General features: G+C 39.0%; 1 protein-coding gene across 1 annotated transcript in view; it reads right to left on the bottom strand.

Moving 5' to 3' along the window:
- OXCT1 (3-oxoacid CoA-transferase 1) overlaps nucleotides 1–19599 on the bottom strand; it is a gene marked incomplete at its 5' end in the record, with an annotated part of 95967 nt that extends 76368 nt beyond the window's left edge. The window contains 5 exons of the mRNA XM_026865807.1: nucleotides 2–151; nucleotides 3432–3567; nucleotides 15003–15093; nucleotides 17125–17233; nucleotides 19579–19599. Of these exons, the coding sequence (XP_026721608.1) occupies nucleotides 2–151; nucleotides 3432–3567; nucleotides 15003–15093; nucleotides 17125–17233; nucleotides 19579–19599 (507 nt within the window). The remainder of the gene's footprint in view (nucleotide 1; nucleotides 152–3431; nucleotides 3568–15002; nucleotides 15094–17124; nucleotides 17234–19578) is intronic.
- Nucleotides 19600–19740: the final 141 nt, after the last annotated feature.

The following is a 19740-nucleotide window of genomic DNA, read 5'->3' as shown; positions in this document are numbered from 1 at the left end:
CCTCTCTTGGCTGGCTAGCAATGGCAATGGTGCCATCTGTGTTGTATTTGATAGGTGCACCCCCTTCCTGCACCAGCGTCCCATAGCCAGTACTGGTGTAAAATGCTGGAATTCCTGCTCCTCCTGCTCTGATACGTTCAGCGAGTGTACCCTATGGGAAAACATATTTAACTAGTCATTTGGGAACAACAAAGCAAACTTTGATGAATGACTTCCATGAACTTATTTTTAAATCCCGTCATTTGGAGATTTTCTTTCTGAACTCAGCTATTTCTTCCTCACATTTTAGCTCTACTTTGTGGGACTAGTACTGGATATGGCAAGAAATGCTTCACACATGGCCATAAATTGCTCAAGAGCACACCATTACACAATTCCATGTCAACTCCCAAGCCCCAGCATATTGCTGTGCCTACTCTCCTTCAGCTTGTTTCCCAGTCCACTACTCTGAGAAAAGTACAGAGGTTTTTTCTCCTTCCCACCTGGCTACATATACTAGGTTTTTCTTTTATAACAGTCCTACATATTTATGTTTCATTCTCTAACATTTTAAGAAAAACTTCATACCCTACTCCAAGTTGAAAGAGCCACGCAGTAGAAGATTGAGAAAAAAAGAGGGAGTCCAGTGATCTGGGTTGCCCATGCTAAGAATACCAAGACGTTGACAAAACAGCATTTCTACTCTGTTTGACCACTCCATCTGCACTCTGTTCTGTGTTCAGCTGTACCATGGTTATTAACATCCCAAATTCCTCATCAGCCTTAATTACAGATTTATGGCCAAAGATATGTCTGCCTGTTTTTCATTAGTGTCCTTTCTCTTTTTTTTATTTTTTTTTAATATTTTTCTGTATTCAAAGCAAGACAAGACCATAATGGACAATTATCTACCTTGATGGCCTCCAAACCCTAGGCTGCATTTTACCCACTTATCCTGCAAGAAACACAATGACTTCTGGTAAGCTTACAAAATGGTGGCAAGAAGCAGATGTGAACCATGCAATAATATGAAGTCCTGTGTTCCAAGCAGCATTTCAAGACCTCTCTCTTCCTGTGTTAACAAGGACACGACAGTTCCCTATTTTGCCTAAAGTCATACAAACTTGAAGAGCGTTTCCAAAAGACACAAATATTTCAAATTCCTCTATCTCTTAGGAAGTCATTAATTCACCTTACTGTTTACCATTGCATAGTATTTTCATGCTGGACCTACATAGCTTGTCTGTGCAGTCCACTAAGCCAATTACATGTCAAAGCAGTTCAAGGTTTTCTAGACGAAAGCACTGAACATTAAGTAGGAAGAAGGAAAAAATTACTTTTTAAACATGAGAAGTGGCAAGTGCCTCGATATTTCCATGTCAGCTGACTGGGTATAAAAGGAGTTTTTCTGCCCATCTCTGGGATTCTAAGAGACATTACTAAGAGAGGGAGCCCAAGATGCTCTTTTCCATAAAAACTTATGGCTGGTGCTTTTCCCAGAGACTTAAATCAATAGCTGTTTAAAGCCCAAAGATGGTATGTCACCTTTGGAAATGCAATACACTAACATGCTGTAGGCTTTATAGTAGTAATTTCACAAAACTCAATGTCAGTATAATGAAACTGATATTCAGGATTTTAGGATCTCATTGCATTAAGAAGATTTGGGAAGCTTGGCAGTGCTAAATAATTAAAACTATGGTGCTAACAAGTAAAGCTGTAAATATTGGCTCATAACACTGTGCAGAGATTAATTTAGTTAAGATTTAATGAACAAGCCCCAAAGAGTTTTCACAATAAACGGAAATATCCTAATTTGATTCCTACCCACTAGATGGCAGACACTGCACACGCAACATCCCTAAGAGCACATGAAAGCTGCCACCAATACTGGAATTCAGCAACTCCTCGACTTTTTTCCCCTTATATGGGCCACAATATTGAGCCTGCATCATGTGTTTTTCTACAGTCTGGGAGGAACTACCAAAAAAAAGCTAACAACATATTGGGCCATCTTGTCTAGACCATGCTTTTGCCAAGAAAGGTTGGATATGATGATCTTTGAGGTCCCTTCCAACCTGATATTCTACAATTCTATGAAAATCAAACATTGCAAAATAAAATACATACATATATATATATATATATATATATATATATATACTTAAAATGAATATAATGTAACAAGCCATAAGAGGAATTCACACATAATGACCAGTAAGTTCTGCAACATACCAGTTGGAGCATATAGCCCATGAGCCTAAAATGGCATACTGGGTTTGCATGGCAGGGTTTTGGTAGGGGAGGGCTATAAGAGGAGCTACAGAGATGGCTTCTGTGAGCAGCTACTAGAAGCTTCCCCTGTTCAGGGAAGCCAGTGTCAACTGGCACCAAGATGGACTCACCACTGGCCAAGGCTGAGCCTATCAGTAATGGCAGTAGTGCCTCTGTGACAACGTATTTAAGAAGGGGGAAAAAACCCCACAACTTGCATAACACCAGCAGCAGTCAGAAGAGAGAGAAGTGAGAATGTGTGAGACAAACAACTCTGCAGACACCAAGGGCCCAAAAGAAAGAGGGGGAGGAGGTGCTCCAGGTGCCAGAGTGGATATTCCCCTGCTGCCCATGATGAGGCAGGCCATGCCCCTGCAGGCTATGGAAGTCCATGGTGGAGCAGGCCATGGAGAAACAGACACTGGAGCAGGTGGATGACCAAAGGAGGCTGTGACCCTGTGGGAAGCCCACTCCAGAACAGGCTCCCAGTAGGACCTGTGGACCTGTGGAGAGAGGAGCCTACACTGGAGCAGGTTTGCTGGCAGGACTTGTGACCCCGTGGGTGATCCACACTGGAGCAGCCTGTGCCTGAAGGACTGAACCCTGAGGGAGAGACCCACACTGGAGCAGGGGAAGGGTGTGAGGAGTCCTCCCCCTGAGGAGGAAGGAGAAGCAGAAACAACGGGTGATGAACTGACAACAACCCCCATCCCCTGTGCCACTGCCATGGAGGAGGCAGAGAAGTTGAGAGTAAAGTTAAGCCCAGGAAGAAGGCAGGGGTGGGGGGAAGGTGGTCATTCAAAGGCTTGATTTTATTTCTCATTATCCTACTCTGATTTCACTGGTAATAAATTAAACTAATTTTCCCAAGGTGAGTCTGTTTTATCCATGACAGTAATTGGTGAGTGATTTCTCCTTGTCCTTATCTGGACCCACAAGCATTTAACTGTATTTTCTCTCTCCTGTCCAGCTGAGGAGGGGAGTTATAGAGCAGCTTTGGAGGGCACCTGGCATCCAGCTGGGGTCAATCCACCACAGATGGCAAATTCCATGTGTCCTTACTGCACACTTGCACACAGGCAAAACATTTGGACTGCAAAATAATTTTAAAAGAGCACTTAAGCATTATTTTACCAGTATTTCAGATGAAATCAATGGCTTCCTGAGACACTTCTTACCTGAGGTGTAAGCTCAACTTCAAGCTCACCAGATAAGTACTGGCGTTCAAATTCAGCGTTCTCTCCAACATATGATGACACCATGCGTTTTATTTGCTTACTCTGAAGTAGAAGACCAAGTCCAAAATTGTCAACACTGTGTAGAAAAAAACAGATAATAATCAGCATTTAGAACAGAATTTTGTTGTATTCAAAGCACTTAATAAACTTTAATTACTTAGTCAGATAGAAAAAAATTATAATCTCCCCCAACTTTAGACATAAGGAATTGGAGACGAAAGTAAAATTCCAGCTTTCAAGGGCGAAACGTCAAAGCTACAATTAAAATTTAGGAGTCTAGTGCTCAGACCTCATTTCTTCCAAGGCACTGAATACATCCAAAACTTCCTTTTAAAGACATTTTACAGGTAACAGCTACAAATACCAGCCTAACAAGTGGTGTTGTTTTACATTATCTGCTCATTTAAAAAGCCTTACTAATTAACAAAAAGTCACACATGGTACAACCTGGCTTTGAGTGAACAAAGACATGATTGAGAAGCACCTCACAAAAAGTGATGTATATCTGCAACTAGTTGTCTCAATTCAGTATGACGTAATTATCCACAAAATGGCTTCAGATTTCAGGATAAGAAATATTGAAGAATTAAAATAATCCCTTAAGAAGCCAAACCCAGTATCCAGCATTCTGCAATTCACATGCACATGTGGTTACAATATATGCATCCTATTGAAAACATCACTCCTGAGGAGCTCCAAAAAGGTTGTCTGTACTTTCTAAGTCTATCAATTGCTTTAATACATCCCTTTCCTATGCAAATCTCACTCTTTTGGTATTCTTACACCACCACGTTTGCCATATTGCTTCCTTCTCTAGGTAGTCAGAAATGAACTGTCTTTCCACTAATGACCAGATGAAGAAAGTAATGTATCGGACTGCTTTCCCTCTATTCTTTCTCTTTACACTGTACCCAAATTATCAGTAAATATATCCCCTAACCCTGGCTTTATAAGCTATGGTGATGGGGATAAAAACAATGTAAAGTATATATAAGTACTGTAATACAAATCTATACTCTCCCCACAAAAAAATACTATCTTACACAAAAAAGGGAAAAAAAACCCAACTTAAAAATCAAGATATGATGCTGAGTGAGCCGAGAGGTATTTGTTTTGCACAATAAATCAATGTAGATGAGAGGAGATAACCACTGAGTCACAGACAAACCTCACTTAATGGATGTTACTACTCCATCATTTTAGGATCCATGTCAGACTCCAGCTGGGACCTCCTGGCATCCTTTCAAAAGGCCAGATTCAAAAAGCTTACTACTATACAGTATCCATTTTCAAGTACTAAAGTGGTAATGGTGAACCCACTTTTACAACAGCACCACTGTCCTCTTCCTTGCCAGCCCCAATGCGCCCTAGCACATGCTGCAGTGCTGCATGTGAAGGGAGAGGGGCTGAGCAGAGCAGTGCCGGCACCAGCTCTTCACCTACCACAACACTCACAACAGCTGCATGGACAGACATGCAGTCAGAAAGACTGCTCAACTGCATGCCTAATGAGGACTATTTTAAGGTTAGGACTATTTTAAGAAGATATCCCAGTTCTATGCATACTCAGGCATTTTGGAAACTGCATGAGAGGAAGTGAAACAAGCTTCTCTGATCTAGTTCTCTGAATTTTTACTCTAGATGTAAAGAACTTGACTTACTGTAAAAGTTTGCTCCACTCTCCAACTCTGACCTACTAAAAAAAAATAAAAATCTAATTCTGATGCAATCTTTTAAGTGTTGTAGTGCCAGAGCCTTGAGAATAAAATGTGTTCTGCCTGGAAACAACCTATATTTCTAAAAATTAAAAAAAAAATCCACCAGTTTTAAACTCAAAGAGCTTGGAACAGAATAGAAAGAGGAGTCCTGTGGGCAAAGGAAGGGATTTAAAAAAGAATAAAAGTACAAATGCCACAATTTCCTGTATAGGATCACTCAAACAGGATAATCCCATCTCACAACCCCCTCTGAGGGAAAATCCCTCTCAAAACCATCAGATTCTGACCTCTCATTTTAAAAGGTAACAAACAAATGTAACAGACCAGCCAATATCTAATGGCAGTTTAATGGATCTGTATAACTATTGTGTAGTTAAAGTACTGTAGTTAAACAAAACTGTGCAGTGCTTTGTAGTGCAAGAACAAGCAGGGGCAGCTTGACCTGCTTTCAAACCAGGGTTTGCTACTTCTGTGTATCACGCAGGTGGTTGGCACTGCTCTTACCATTTCATAACTTGAAGGATATCAAATAGAAACAGGGAGACACAAGATTTCTGCATGCAGACACCAGAATTCTGAGTGAGCATTCACATGAGAAAGGGATAGCAACAGAAGGTCAAGAGCAGATTTGTAATGGTTAAAGATATTTCTGCCTCATTTAATCAAGACTATAATCCTTCCTTTTACAGCCTCAGAAGCAGCTACTGGAGCACAATGCCCTTAACAGGATTTTGCAAATTGTCCTGCAGAATGGCACGCAGGATCCCATACAGGTACATTTGGATCCCTTACCTACTACAGTCATGTATCTTCTCTCAAACAAAACTTAGTAGTTACAAAGTTCCCTATAGAAACTAAATAGAAAGTTGCATAAAATTTATTCTCTGTCACACTCATCCCAAACTGTACTTCACTTCTTAAGCCACTCTTTCTCCTGACCTCAAAAGCAGTCAATTTATTCAAAAATAAAATTGCAGTGAGGATCAGACACTGAGCACACAGATCATACAACCTTATTTCCCTAGCACAATGAGAAGAGAAATTTTACCTTCAGGAAGTCATGCACCAGGAGGCTCTGCCTGTCTGATAACACAAAATTACTTTAATTCCCAGGTGCATTTCATCTTCAGAGCAGCATCAGAAAATCCAATCGCTGTTACGGATTTTATATGTTTATTTTAAATGTAAATTTCTTAAAAGAAACACAGTGCTACCCATCTTTTTTAAGGATTCAATCTCCATTCATGTTTCCAGCTAAAATAACCCTTTTGCTCTCTACACACATCAGTCCTTTCATCTCACTCCAAAAAGTCATTTGGAGCATCTCAGACTGTTTTGTATTTTCTATGTTTTCTTCTTATATTTGAATGTCCTAAGAAACCAGCATTTCACACCGCAGTAAGAATGCTGTTCTCACTCCTCCTCACTGTTTGCTCTTTACCTGACATCTCTATCCCAGAATAAAAAGCCCAATTTCCGATTTAGGGAAATTTCTTTCAATATAACGTTTTTAGGGCAATTGTTAGTTGTACTTCCTTTCCATCTTTTGCTGCTTTCTTGGTTGTTTTAGGTGCAAAAGTTTCTTTGAGCTTTTCAGCTTAAATTATGTTTATGCTGAAAATGTTACCCCTAAAGTATCTGTTTTGCAGGCAATGCCCTTCCTAACAAATAGTAATAATAAAAAAAAAAATAAAAATCTTCACTGAGGGCATCAGAAGAATACATCCTGTGTATCTATTTCAAAAGCTTAATACAGTCCTTTAAAAATTTAAACAAAGGTGAGTGCAATAAAAGTATGTTGCCCTAGATAGGAAGGAAAAAGGCGTGGTGGAAGTTGATACAGCTGTTACGTGTGCTGTCGGAAGAGGGGAAGTACACACTAATGATAGAGAATGCATTCTTTTGCCCTCAAACTTGTTAAGATTTCTAAAAGTTTCCCCATCCTGTATTAGGGTGAAATATGAATCAACAGAAAACATGAAACACATACAGAAAAAGAGATCTAACATGGCACTCATCAAGAACATATGTCACCCAAGCTCCCCATTCTACTGATGCATACAAGAAACATTAAGGAAGTCTCGCTGTTTAGCAACGCATTCCTCCTATTGTTTTGTCCTCTCAGACCTATGAAACCTTCCTGTCAAAAACTAATATCTGCCTAATAAAAAAAATTAGCCAACGATGACTCCCAGCCAGATGTAGACCACATATCTCAAGTATACTGGAATTAGTCAAAATGACATGTTGCACTCCAAATAAATGGTAATTTGCAGGTCCAACCTCTCTCTTCAGTGGCTCAAGCAAAATACATTCTACAGCATTACAGGGAATAGATTACCCACATTTCCAATCTGCTAAAAGCTTCCCACACCAACAAGCCCTACACAGCCTGATGAAGTAGGGAATAAAAAATCTGCATTCTAACACAGAAAAAACAGGAGACTTGGAATGTCATGCTGCTCTGGCAAGAGACTTAAGATGGCTTTTGGGGTTTTTTTTGAGTAAAAGGAGATAATTACATTCTCCTCTCTCTCTGCCTTTCTAGACATTTGTAGGTGTCTAAGAAAAGAGGGGGGTGGTGGTCAGGACAGACTGGCTGCCCTTACTGGGAACACTGGAAAACAATGGTGAGCAGCATCAATTAGCATAAGGGCTTCATTCTACATCTCTTAGCGAGAAATTCTCCTCTATACTTGTTTTGAGAGATCCTCCAGAACCTGCAGTGCATATTCCTGAGAGACACCACTGAGACCAGAAGTCACTGCTTATGAAAGATTAACATGAATATTTGAGTTTTGAGAAGTTAAAACATGATTGCTAAAGAGGAGCTAACATGAGGCCCTACCTGACCTTTTCCTCTCATAATCTGGGGATTGGAAGGATGGGAGGGTAAGTGCATCACCCTAAAAGACTACATATTGAGGAAGAAAAGCATGTAGTAAAAATCCTGGGGTAAGACTCAACCTCAGGCAGAAACTAGAGTCTCCTGCAACTTGCTGTTGCTGTAAAAAAGAATATTTCTGGTTGGTCCTACTCTTGGAGAATGCATTATGTAAAGACATTAGTCAGCTTCTGGAGATAGACAAGCAATCTCTCTAGGCAGTTGGCACATCCAAGTGTCACACAACTCTGTATGAAACTTGGTAACAAATGGACCTGTTCCAGAGCAAGAAATTTTCCTGGCAAGAGGCTAGGAGTAGGATAAGAAACACTTTCCTCTATCATTCTCCACTTAAAAGAGGCTTCATCTTGACTGTTTTACTTTGTAACATCAGCTTTTCATCTTAACAAGGACCTGCTCCAAGTTACATGCAAACATCTCCCAGTAGGTCCACACTTCTTAGGGAAACCCAGACATGGTTCCCATCTAAAAGGAATGTATCAATCACTACCTGTTTGGCATCTATTAGTAACACAGCCTTAAGCTTTCAGGATCATATGGGTGCCTAAGCATAGCATGAAAACTTTATCAACATGAAAGAAAGTATGTGGCTGAAGATACCTTCCAAGTTCTTAGTGATGAACATTCACAGGTCCACAATCATAGATTACAATCCTGGCAGCACCAGAAAGTGACCCTTTATAGTCTCTGGGCAGAAAATTAGTAGATGCCTACTAGATTATATTTGCCAGAAGACACTAAACAAAACTGGGGGAACACAAAGGATAAAAAAAATGTGGACTATTACCCACATAACAATTCTTGATGAGTCATCTTCCCCAGTCTTCCAGCTGGCTCTAGTGATACTAGTCCCACAGTAATCCCCCAGCATTACACTGAGTCAACTCAGATGATAGTCTTTCCTCTTTTTCTATCCCCAACTTCCACCAGGGTACACAGAATGAGGGCAAGATGCAGTATGGGAGACAACTAACAGGGAGAGGAAAACAGATTCAGCTCACAGGGAGGCAAACTAGACAGAGCCATAATGTTTATTTGTCTTACTGATTCCTGAGACACTGTCTCCAGTCACATTTTTTCTTTTTCCTAGGACATGTCCCCCATCTGTCCTAATGCAAACTGCTTAATGGAAAGCAGAAAAGAGACATAGAAACTCTTTGAGGGAAGGTGACCAAGAAAAGAGGAAGAGAAAAGCATGGGTACTGCTACATGCTAAGGCAGTCCTGGTCAGAAGGAAGAGGTAGGACAGAAAAGAAGGCAGTGGGCCACAGCTCCCAAAACCGTCTCATCACCTTTTCAGCCCATGGCAAAGGACAAAAGAAACAGTGGCTGCATCTCTCTCAGCTCAGCAGTGACTTCTTCCACTTTGAGGGGACAAAGAAGAAAGTAAGTATGGGAGGCCACATTGATGGGAATCACAAAGCCCTGCATGCAAGTGTGCATGACTCAGCCTTAAACTCCCTCTGCTCCTCTGCAATGTTTGCACTGCACTCTTCTCCTTCTACTACTCAAGTCTTCTTAGGAGAACTCTGTCCTCTCTGCACCGATAACTTCATCTCAGTTCCAGCCTTACAGCAAAACAGTAGTATTCTTCCTCCACCATCCTCTTCCAAAAATGATGCTCCACTCCTATAGGAATGATGGATGCAGGCAAATAGGCCAAGCTCATTGTAAGGCTGCAAAGGCAGGTAATTTTTGACAAGGACACATGTACTGTACATTGCATGGTTACGTCAGTGGCAAGGTCTCCTCCTTCCACATTCCTTTCTGCTATTAAATGACATCTTGTGTTTTTATTACAACAAATAAAACAACTAGAACTTTTAAAATTTACTGTATTTTTCCTTCACAGTGAAGCTATATCGTACAGACTTAATCCGATAAATATTTCAATTTCATCGTGAATGCATCATACTTCAAAAGCCTCCTGGCTGAAAGCTAAGTTTAACTTTTATTGTCCCTTTTCTAAAATCAAGTTGACACAGTTCCTCAACCATGCTGAGTTCTATACCAATTTTGTCTTTGTAATCACAACCAGAAAGTCATCTGCACAGCTGATTTCTCAATAGTTCCATGTAGTGCAAAGTTTAGTGCAATTTGCCCTGCCAAAACCCTAAGTAGCCACTACACTAAAATTAGCAAGATGACCTGGTCAGATTTTCAAGGATTTGCAGTTCACAGTTTCACAAATTTAACACCTGTAATAAATCATTTGATTAGATTATTTACAAAAAAATGGAGATGATTAAAAAAAAAAAGTAAACTGCTTCAAATAATCAGTTTAACACTGGAAATGTCTTATATACCTTCCCTCATTATTTTGGCAACTTGCCATATGCAGGATTTTACCTCATTGATGCCCTTCTATTTCACTTCCTAAAGTATACTTTAGGATGTTTAAAGGATTTCTTATATAAAAATGACACACACAATGTAAGATAATGTAAGCATTATCTTGATCATATCTTTTTGCATATACAAGCTTTCTTTCCAGTCCCTCATAGACTTCTTCAGTTACATTTGAGCTCTCTGAGTCAAGGGATTGTCAAATTCATGCCATTAAAACCACTGACATCTTATACTATATGAAAAAACTTCTCAACTTTTTGTGAATTTGGAATGCAAGTTCTACCTAACAATATATTTTAATATATTTTAAATAAACATGAGTAATATATATATATGTAACATATATAAAAGTAAGGATGGTATGTAACATTTTATATATATATATATATATATATATATAAAACAGTAATAATAAGGATGGAATTAAGCTATAGGAGCTACATATGAAAGAACAAACACGGAGGCTGTGGAAAAGATGGCAGACATCTTTTTTTTAACAGAAACATACAATTCAAAGCAATGACTGAAAAATGAGATAACCTTAAACCTTTACATATATAACATTTATCAATCCTGCCTTAAATTCAAAATATTCAATTGCTAAGAACTTAAAAGTACGTTTGGTGCTTTAGAATATGGGGTGCAGTAAGTCTACCATCGCATCTGATGCCCAAAGTAGTTCCTTATCTGGAGATTTGGCGACTACAAATAGCCCATTAGGATAACAAGAGTAGTATGTTCAACAGAACTAAATAACAGTGCACTCAGGTATTATGAGTAACAGTTCAAATGCTTACCTCAATGCTATTTTCTCCTTACTAATATATAACATTGTAACAGAAAAATAACTTCTTCACAAAGAGCACGGAGACAAAAGGTTTGAAAAGGCTGGTAATGCCTTTCAGTCTGAATCTGTGATAATCTGACAGTGTGATGTCAGTCTCCTTTTAGATGATGATCCAGGTGATTAGTAATTAAGATACTAACTATGACTTGTCTATTTTTACTGTAAGTGAAACCCTACTGTTCAACACTACTGCATTCAAAAAGAATGCATATTTAAGTCTCAAAAGCTGACAAAGCCCAGAAGAAGTAGCTCATTTGATACGTCAGACTGTGTGTGCAGCTACTATGGGTAATGGACTTTATTTTTACCAAGTACTTATTCAGACTATTGAGGTGGTAGAGACAGAATGAAAGTGTTGATCTCAGAATGTGATTATAGCAAAAATTAGTTATTAATTTCATTAAGCAAAATTAATAAAAATAATAATTTGGTGCCAATTTCTTAAACTTTCATTTTAAATATCTGGCTATGTTGACAAGGACACAGTATTTGTTGCAACACAGATCCTGAAACAACAGATCTGATAGCCTGCATTAGGGAAGTCTTTGTGTAAGCCAACATGAAACGTCCAAGTCCACTGCAACTTGAAATCAGTTTGCAACAAAATACCAGAAAGTCAAAATCAGATGAAAAAAACAGCCATGTGCAAGAAGGTACTGTGTACTAATCACAACTATGTTGGGAATTTACTGAATTAAGGTTTAAAATAAGGATCTACTGACACATGGAGTGAACAAAATTTAAATAATGCAGCAAAAATTTAATAAAATGGATCTTAGTAACTTACTGAGGCAAAATCCTCTAAATTTAAAGGACTTATAAATAACATCAAGAAAGTATGTAGAATACAAACAACATTTGCAAAACAAGTTATAAGGGAAGGTGTGAGAGGTTCTATTTTAGAAGCACACCCACTCACCATGCTATCTTTCACTATCTCCCTGGTTCATAAGCTCCAGTTTCCCTTGCAGCAAGTTGTGCAAATACCAGAGATACTGGATATTTGCACTGCTTCTCTTTCAAACACTTTGCCATGTTTGGGTTGGCAAAAGAGTAACTACTCTTAAAGGTGCCATTTCATCAGCTAACACACAGTGTATGCACCACCATAATGCACCGCAACAGACTAAGTTCAGCAGTACGGTGTTTCCAATTAGGGTGCCTAAGAGCACCCATACACTACTGTACAACCTGTCCTTGGCAAGCCTTTCAAAGGCCAAAATAAGAACTTTACTTGCCATCAACTACATGATTTCAAGGAGAATCTGCAGGAGGAATCTCCCTCCTGCTACACTGCAGCAAAGAACGTTAAAGTGTGAACTTGTGAACATCCTACTCCTTTAAAGTTATTTCCAGACATTGACAAGCATTTCTAGGCTTGGTGAGCCTTCTTTCCAGCTAAAAGGGTTGGTAAGAACAGTTCAGAACATCCTAATTAATGCCTTCGCCTTGATGTAAGTGAAGCACTGTCTCCATTGCTACTATTTTAGTTTATTAAATAGATAGCTCTGTAACACATTTTGTGGTTCAGTCATACTCTCCAGAATAGGTTGTCTGTCCATGTACTTCCCTGCTCCAATTACAAGCTACCTGCTAACCCCACTGCAGCATGAAAACACCTAACCACAACCAATTACCCCTTGTTTTCTGGAAGGGCTGGAGAAAACAGCTGCAGTCAGGAAGATGAAACACAGCAAGACATCAAATGTAGCAGAAAAGCACCAAGGCAAAACATACTGAATCATTGGGCAACTTGGAAAGTGAAAAATTACTCATTCCACAAAGTAATTGACATCTCAAGATTACAGGAAAATTTCACCCTTTAAATACTACTGCTGTGGGTATATGATTGCTGTGCTACTTTCAGTTTTTAAATTAATTTATTAATATACCATACTTTTTGCCATGGAAGCAGAAGATGATTAAATAGTATCAATCACTGTGATGAGGATTCTGACTTTATTAATGACAACATCTGTGCTTTAACCTGGTTCCCAAACTCTACTAAACTACAGTGGCCTAAGTTCCACATAACTGCAATACAAATAAAAACAACAGATGAGACTATATTTTATTATTAATTTAACTTCAAAATAAATGATACTGTTCAACACGAGAACAAAACCAGGATTTTTGAAAACCAGACTTCATGAAAAGCCTAGATGCCCTCAAGCATTTTCAAATCATTATACTATTCTTTAAGGAGTTTACCAGACTTCCATGAATGTTCATGGAAAACTGATTTCAAGAAAAAACAAACTAAATTTTGCTTTCCTGCCAACAACCAAACATTTTATATTAATCACTCCAGCCTCAAAGTCTAAAGAATTTTCAGGATCAGTATTATTTCAAGTAAAATTAATTCTAACCTGTAACACCACCAACTATATGCAGAATACAATACAAAATGTCATCTTCTCCATACTATTCTACACTGTTTCTCACATTCAAACCCTCATCTCCCTCCCAGAAGCATCTCTGCAATCTATCTACATATATGTGTGGTTCAGAAATAGGTAAGGAAAATGGATGATCTTTAATTGAAATGATCTTTAAGTGACTGAACCTTCCACACAAAATTATTTGTCTCTTTCTCCTTTTTCTCATCCAGCAGAAATTGTTTCCCACAAGAGTCTAAGGATCTTGAGTTTGACTGTGTATGTACCAAGTACCAATACAAATCATATCTGTTATCCAATGAAAGACAGGCAAGCATGAAGCCCTGAAAAAAAAATTAAGATCAAAATATTGTAAACTTCAGCCTCAGAAGCATGGACTTATATATATATATATATATATATATATATATATATATATATGTAGAAACTAAATATATGGTTTTTGAATGGTGTTCTGGTTTTAACTTACATTAAATACAGTGAGGTTAAAACCAAAACAGATTAGGATGCAAATTTAGGGACAAAGTATATGGGAGATGTAACAATACAGCTGAAAATAGCATAAAGCATTATTAGATAAATCCCACCTAATTCACTTCTTTGGCAAGGCTGGAGGAATTGAAGGAGCAAGATTTAATATCTGTTTTAATTTTGTATGAAGAATAAAGTTTTTTTATACCCAAACAACCTTTCTGGCTCACATAAACTTGTCTCTTTTACTCTAACATTGGTAAGAAGAAGCTGAGAAATTATACGTAAAAGAATTACCCTCACTGTCAACCCCACATGAACTTCTCAATAGGAAAACATTTTTAAAAATAAACCAAAATTTCCAACACCCATTAGAGAGGCTCTCCATGCTTTTATTATAAATATTCTCCACTGTTGTTGTTTGGGGTTTTTTTTAAAGTAACAGAATTACAACAGGAAGTTCAGAAAACATCAAACTGTAGTTAGAAAAAAAAATCCCTATTTAGAACTTCACACACATAAAAAAATCACTGATATTGCATTTAAAGCATCTAAGTCAGAATTTTCAGTTACAGTCAACCAGTTAAATATATATAAATACACATAATTGCAACCATCTACAACAGTGACAATTGCTCCCTGACAAAGCAGAGTATACATACAGTATACATATTGTACTTTCTGGGCTCATTTCAAAATAACACTTTCAAAACAAAGCTGTGTGGTTAGTATGAAAATTCTTATGATGAAAAGTAAGACAGACTTTTCATGGATGGAATATTTAGTCTGTACTTATTAAACCACAGGCATATGAATACCTACCCCGCATTATTACTGACTGCCGTTAGTCCCTTTACTCCAGTCTTCAGTAAACCCCCAATGAGGTTTTCAGGAATCCCACACAATCCAAAACCTACATAAAAGAAAATTGAGTATGTAGCAAGCGTTTGAAGGAACACAGACTAGTCAGAAGTCTGACAATGTGTACTGTTTTAATTAAAAATCTCTTCTGAGTAGAACAAGCTCCTCAGTTGACTAAATAAACCAACACTTCTGGAAAGAGTTGCATCCTAGTACTGGAGTCTCCCAGTCACTAGATGCTACTCAGTTTGGGTGAAAGCCATTATTTAACCATCAGTCACACACAAATGACCTCTGGGGAAGGGCTCCAGGACCTTGACTTCCCTGAGGCATGCCCTAACCACTACACCCACTATTCCTTCTTCTCTTTCTACCCAGCTAACCTTCAGTTTTTTGCTGCACATAACAATGTCAAACAGGAAGAGGGAGGAGTTCTCACATACAGGTTAGCCTATAGTTAGGTAATAGAAATCTGTGAATTTTAACACTCTCAGGAAAACCTGTAACTGGAAGTAGAGTAACCCAGATCTCCACCCAGGCTGAGCTGCCTCATGCTCCTACCTGTTATGCAAGAACCCAGTGTGCCTAAAATGAAATACCATGCCACATCTGAGGGCCTCAGTCTTAGGCCACTACAACTACTACCATCTCCTTCCCAACCACTTAGCCTCAGGTCCTTTGTTCCAACAACAACAACAAAATAATTCTTCGTAGAAAGCATTTTGCCTCATTACACATCTCCAGTGAGGTTTCCCATGTTTTGCAACATTAAATACACTATTTCAATACTAAAAATTGATTGTAACCTATTAAATAAAGAATATTACTTTTCTTTCAGTAGATTGAACAGGATGAAATTGTGGAAATCATCTAGAATATGCAAAAGCTCAAGTCACAGTTAAACTCAGTATTGATTTGCGGAAACGGACTCTACAACTCAGTTATAAAGCAGGTATGCATACTCTGGCACCGGGATGCAAGAGGTTTTCTCCAGAAAGCTTGCACACCCACCGCACATTTTACCAGGAACTCATAGAGTGTGGATATACATATTCAATGGATTACACAACACATATATCCATATGCACATGAGTAAGGCTGGGTTAGTTCTAGAGGCTGGTGTCAGCAGTTTCTGTTATCTTTGCACCTGTGCATTGCCTCCTGGTGGGCGTCTTCGGGGGTCTTTGGGTGGAAGACTCACAGCCTTTCTCACCTTGTACTTTTCCTCAGAGTATGCGCAGATTCTCTTAGACAATTTCTTGAATAACAAGAATGGTTCTCGCTGGTTTACCACCTCTATCTTACCTAAGGCTATTAATTTCTACCGTCCGTATATGGCTATCTATCCATTACAAAGCCTAAACTTGCTAGACCATATCTGCTTTCCAAGGACATATATCTTATTTTTGCCAAACATAGTAGTTCTTGGTAAGTTTCCACAGAAAACTGCTTTGTTTAGATGAGCACAGTAGTCAGGGCAAGCAGGATTATTGAGCAATATTCAGAAATCATTCTAAGTTGCTGTAAGTTGCTATAAGTAAATAAATTGCAAATTAGGTGATCATTTCCTTGTATTAGTATGACACAAGTTTTTGATTCTTTTAGAAATACTACATAAAACTATTTAGTGTAATACAGAGAAGTATTATCTTCACTTATTACAGCCAGAAACAGGTTAGGTAGGTAATTTCTCCAAGGTCACAGAGACCCAGCAACTAGGCAGATAAAGTACACAGAGAATGCTACCATAAAAATAATCAAACCCAATTTTACTTCTTCACCATCTGAGCTAACAGTGCTAACTTGAAAAAGCCCAAGTTGATTTTCTGCATTCAAACTGGCACAAGTAAAGTCCTACACTTCACTCAGTTGGGCTCTTTCCCTCCCCTAAGAAACAAACTAGGATTTTCTCACTGAAAGAGCCTGCCCCTCATTAGCAGAATAGGAAATCCCTTGCTTAAAATACCCATTCAAGGATATGGATTCTCAAATTAGTTATTATTAAAAGAAACATGGTAGAACAGTAAAAAGTATCTCATTAACAGAACATGTGATTTCATCCATAAAGAATTTAAATATTTACCACCAACAAGTATAGTTGCCCCATTAGGTATATCTTTTACAGCTTCAACAGGATCAGTATAAAATTTGGTGTTGCGATGACAGCTGGTAGAAAAATAGCATCCACAAATCTGGAACAACATTAACAGAAACAAGTGAATGAATAAAAGCATTACATAGTAGTTTTATAGTGATGACCTCTGTCTAGATAAGGGAGAAAATATATAAAAGATATAGCTACTGTAAACACTAAATATGGAGAGGGGTGACAGAGAAGGGTTCAAGTCTCCAAAACAAGGACTCTATTGTCTCTTTATCCCCCACATCACCCCATAATTTTAGAGCATCCATACGTATTATGAAGGCTTTAGTCTTAATGTAAGCTGCATCGATTTGACAATACCCAAACAGATTTTAGATTTCTGAATTCCATCATAAACTACTGACAAATTGTGATTTACTGTGAACAAATACACAAATGCAATTCCTCAGCATGCGTTAGAGCAACCCAAAGAGTGCTCTAATCTATATACTGCTAATGTAGCCTCAACGGTATCCAGACACTAAACATAAACAGAAATTACTGAAGCAGAGAGCCAACACCACTACAAAATTTGAGAGGAGGCAAAGGAACAATACGAAACACAGCGTCGTGCTGGCAGCATAGTAAGCAGAGACTCTCTTCAACGGAGTGAACCTTTCTAACACAACCTTAGAGCTCTCATGTTGTTGAACAGCCCAGAATTGGGAAAAATAAGGAGGACAAGAGGGAACTCAATACAAATCTCACCTCAAAACTAGACTTCCATTCTAAGCCATTCCATACTAAGCCACTCCACAGTAACCACTATAACTCATCTATTATATTCTTAGGTCATGGTCACCTTTATTTTTTTTAATTCTTTAAATAATTCCCACTAATACTACCATGCATTAATATCAATCAAGTACTGTCAAGGCACCAGGAGCAATTTACTTTTAAGTCATTACATTGACACAGTCTCCATAAATTGAGAGTATTTGGAAGTTAAAATACTACCTACTGGTTTTGATAGCGGGAGTGAGAAATTCTGATCTGGGAAAGAGGGAGAAGAATGATGAAATATATCATAAACAAACTCATCTACACACATTTTAAAGACAATACCCTAATTCTTTGCTAAAGACTTGCCTTAAGGTCCAGTTACAACCAGGGAAATATTTTTTGCCTCACAAATTGCCATTTTTATAACTGCCTTTTTAAAATTAAGGCTGCAAGAGTTTGTACCAAATATTAAGAAAACCTTTCCGAATGGAGGATTATCTCTTTCCCAATGGACATACTGATGTTCCTCTGCTCTGATGGGCTAAAAAAAAAAAAAAAATTCGGTATGTGGGTCATAAGGAACAGTGCTAGGTGAAAAAAGACTCTTCCCCATGTTCAATTATACCATGACTATTTCTTTCAGAAACATTTTTTCATGACAGTAAGGCTGAAAAGACCATCTCTTCTGGTTGCACTCAGTAGGCAAGTGATAAAGTGAGTACTAAGGGCCAGCAGCCTTGTGATCCCTGGTACAAGAGGGCTGCAAGCAGGCATGACAGCCAGGGCTGGAGGGAGGCCAGGCCACTACTGTGCCCCCACACCCACACAGAGACTAATATTTTAAAGAGGCCACATGGTACCTTTTCTTTAATCTTCCCAACTGCCTGTAACAGTGGGGAACAGAGCGGCGTGTGTTACGTATGTGTGCATTCCCAAGATGGATGTCTCTAATGCAGTTATCTGCCCTTCTATACTAAGTATGTTCTTTTCAGTCCCCTTCCCACTCACTCTACAGTTGGGCAGAAGCAGTGGGCTTTCCAGGAGCAGAGGTGCCAGCGATCAACACACACTTGCCCTGTACACCAGGGCAGCAAGCTAAGACCTCCAGAGCTGGCTGCAATTCTGGTAGCCCAGGTTTAAGGGAGAAGTAATGTGGGGATATATGAGCTCCGAAACTGATCAACAAAATTAAAGTTTATAGAAGAGCAAAATATAACTTAACAAAACAAAGACTGAAAGAGCTATGATTATTTGTCCATAAAGACTCAGGAAGAGTAAACACAGACATGAGAAGGAGAGATGAGCTGTTTCAGCCAAAATAAGATAAGAAAAGCCACAGAAACAATTCTGGCTGAAGAGACAAAAAATTAATGTATCTATGGTTACACGTGGGCTGGAAACCATTAGATCTGTGAGGTTTGGCAAAAGCTTCCCCCAGGAAATGCAAAGCAAGCACGGGAGCTAGCTGCACTGCTGAACTCCACACGTTTATGAGTAGTAAAACACGGCGAGGCGGCCGGGGAGCTGCCCTCGCCCACCTGCACTCTCCCTGCCCACACCTCTAGGAAAGACCGACGCGGTGAGAGCAAGATTCAAATATAGAGGATCACGCTGTAACTGTGCTGCGGCTTCAAACTCAGGGGAAACAAAAGTGTTATCTCAAAGCCAAACCTCCGGGTTGGCCCCCCAAGGTCACCGCATCCCAAGCCGCCGCCGGGGCCGGGCCTGCCCGGGGCCGCGCTCTGCCCTCCTCTCCGACGCCCGCCTTCCGCAGCGCCCGCGGCCCTCCCTCGGGCCAGAACCGTCACGTTAATGCAAAAAAAAAAAAAAAAA

This window comes from Athene cunicularia, assembly GCF_003259725.1.
Source record: "Athene cunicularia isolate RWA chromosome Z unlocalized genomic scaffold, athCun1 chrZ_part1, whole genome shotgun sequence".
NCBI classification, from domain to species: Eukaryota; Metazoa; Chordata; class Aves; order Strigiformes; family Strigidae; genus Athene; species Athene cunicularia.
This window is presented reverse-complemented; position numbering and strand designations above follow the sequence as displayed.